The sequence below is a fragment of the Cervus elaphus genome, chromosome 1, assembly GCF_910594005.1.
Source record: "Cervus elaphus chromosome 1, mCerEla1.1, whole genome shotgun sequence".
In the NCBI taxonomy this organism is placed as follows: domain Eukaryota; kingdom Metazoa; phylum Chordata; class Mammalia; order Artiodactyla; family Cervidae; genus Cervus; species Cervus elaphus.
Window position 1 is genome coordinate 59,020,656 of NC_057815.1, and position 2,382 is coordinate 59,023,037.

Sequence of the window (2,382 nt, forward strand, 5' to 3'; positions counted from 1 at the left end):
TCAGGAGTGTGTCCACACCATGTATTTTTGTAAGACCCTTCTCAAGGCCCCCATAACCTCTTTATTCCTCAGGCTGTAGATGAGGGGGTTCAGGGCTGGGGTGACAATCGTGTAGAAGACAGAAATAATATTGTCCTGCTTGGGGCTGTGGAGGGAACTGGGCAGAACATACATGAATGTGGCAGCTCCATAGAACATCCCGACCACAGTCAGGTGGGAAGAGCAGGTGACCAGGGCTTTCTGCCTCCCTTCATTTGAGGGCATGTGGAGCACAGTAAGTAGGATTAGTGTGTAGGAGGCAAGGATAGCAATAAGAGGAGGAATCAAGAAGGTCACACCCATCACATACACCATGAGTTCATATCTGGAAGTATCTGCACAGGCCAACTTCAACAGAGGTGGGATCTCACAGAGGAGGTGGCTGATCTCCTGGGACATGCAGAAGGAGAAGTGCATGGTATACAGTGTATGACCTAAAGCACTCAGGGGTGCCAGGACCCAGGATGTGGCCACCATGAGCCAGCAGACCCTCGGCCTCATGAGGACCATGTAGTTCAGAGGATGACAAATGGCCACATACCTGTCATAGGCCATGAAGGCCAGTAGGAGGTCCTCTGCACCACTGAGGGTCAGTACTAGAGACACCTGAAGGGCACAGCCCCCAAAGGAGATGGTGTTTTCACTGAGCAGAAAATCTATGATGGCTTTGGGAGTGACAACAGATGTGAAGAGGAGGTCCATGAGAGAGAGCTGGCCAAGCAGGAGGTACATGGGCACATGGAGCCGGGCATCCATTGTGATGGCCAAGAGCAGCAGGCCATTGCTGGTGAGGGCCAGTGTGTATAGGACCATCACTGTAGCACAGAGCAGCTCAGGAGACCCGTTGTCATTCAGAATCCCCATCAATACGAGGCCACTTCCCAGGGTGGAGTTCCAGTGCTCCATTCTGTGTTGTTTCTTTAGTTGCCTGGAAACAAATGGATCCTTGGTGAATTTTTGTTATGATGGTCTCATAGTTTTATACCATCAGTGTTCCCATAGGATGACCAACATGAATCCAGTGAGATGATACCTTTCCCACTGGTAACTGATGTTTTCTCTTAATCTCTCAGTTTCTGACTCTTTTAATTATATCTTGATAAACAAAGAACCCATTTAATTGGAGAATAAACATTAGTATAAGAACCTATCTAATTGGAAAATAAACATCACTATAAGAGCTAAACATTAAAAGATTACTACATGAGGATTATTCAGGACATCAAACCTGAACATGTGTCTCCCTAGAAAGTTAAATCATCTCTTTCACAACAATAAAGAAATATTCTACTACACATGATCCTGATTTTTTCTGGTACCTATGTTTTAAGTAGAATGTTTAATCAATAATTTACATACCCAGTCAGTGTTCTGCATAAGTCTTTTTTGATTGATTTTCTGAAACAGGCACAGAAATATGATTTCAATAATGCACCTCAATATACTTCTCTACATAACTTGTGTTATTAATCCTACCTTCTCACTTTTGCTTAAACTCAGATCCCCAATCTCTCTTTGACAGGGATAGGGTATCCACACTGGATTGAATGGACACACAGAAGGAGAAGAAGAGCTCTTGATCTGGAAATGGCTCTTGGAGTGTTGTACCCAATCTCAGGGAGAAAATAGAGAGACAGGCACCTGAGAATGACAGAAATCAGTGTCGCTCAGCGTGGGAACTGGGTAGATAAATCCAATTTTGAACACAGTGAAGCATATTTCTAAAAATCACTTTCCTTTATTGTGTCCTATATTTTTGACATGTCACTAATTTCCATCAACCTCTACAAGGTCCACAGAATTTTGATGATAAAAGGTATTACAGCATATCACAGACCTTTCATCTACTCTTAAATGTTCCTTTGGAGGCATTTATTGTAATGCAGGTGCAAACGTTTTTATCAAAGGTCAGCAAAGTCTATGGAGTTTAAAAACAGGCCCTGAGGCTTCCACCAGGAAGCAGATACCCTGGTCTGGGATATAACTTAGAATCTTACTGCAGACTGTAAGATTCACTGAATCTTCTTCATGTTTAGAAAACCAAGAATATAGGAGTTTGGGATGGGGTACAGACCAAAGCACCATAGAATTTGGAAGTCAGAGTAGCTGAAGTTCATATGTCTGTACTGGGCTCCATTTCTCAACTCAGCATTCCTAGAAGCTGCACACTTTCCTGAAAGTGAGACAATACACTTACTGTGGGAAGCCAGCTTCCTGACCACACGGTCTATCCTGGAGACAGTCTGAGAGTCAAGGAAGTTCCAGTAGAAGTGGAGAAGGAAGAGAGGCGCTTTCTAGAAATATTCAGTTAGTTTTTAGCTAAGTCGAGTTAGAAGTCTGAGG

The 2,382-nt window shown here is 43.5% G+C and overlaps 1 protein-coding gene across 1 annotated transcript; it reads right to left on the bottom strand.

Moving 5' to 3' along the window:
• Positions 1-945, bottom strand: LOC122694392 (olfactory receptor 2AG1-like). Its single transcript, XM_043903108.1, has one exon. The coding sequence runs from the start codon at positions 943-945 to the stop codon at positions 1-3; it is 945 nt and encodes a 314-aa protein (XP_043759043.1).
• Between the last annotated feature and the right edge of the window lie 1,437 nt (positions 946-2,382).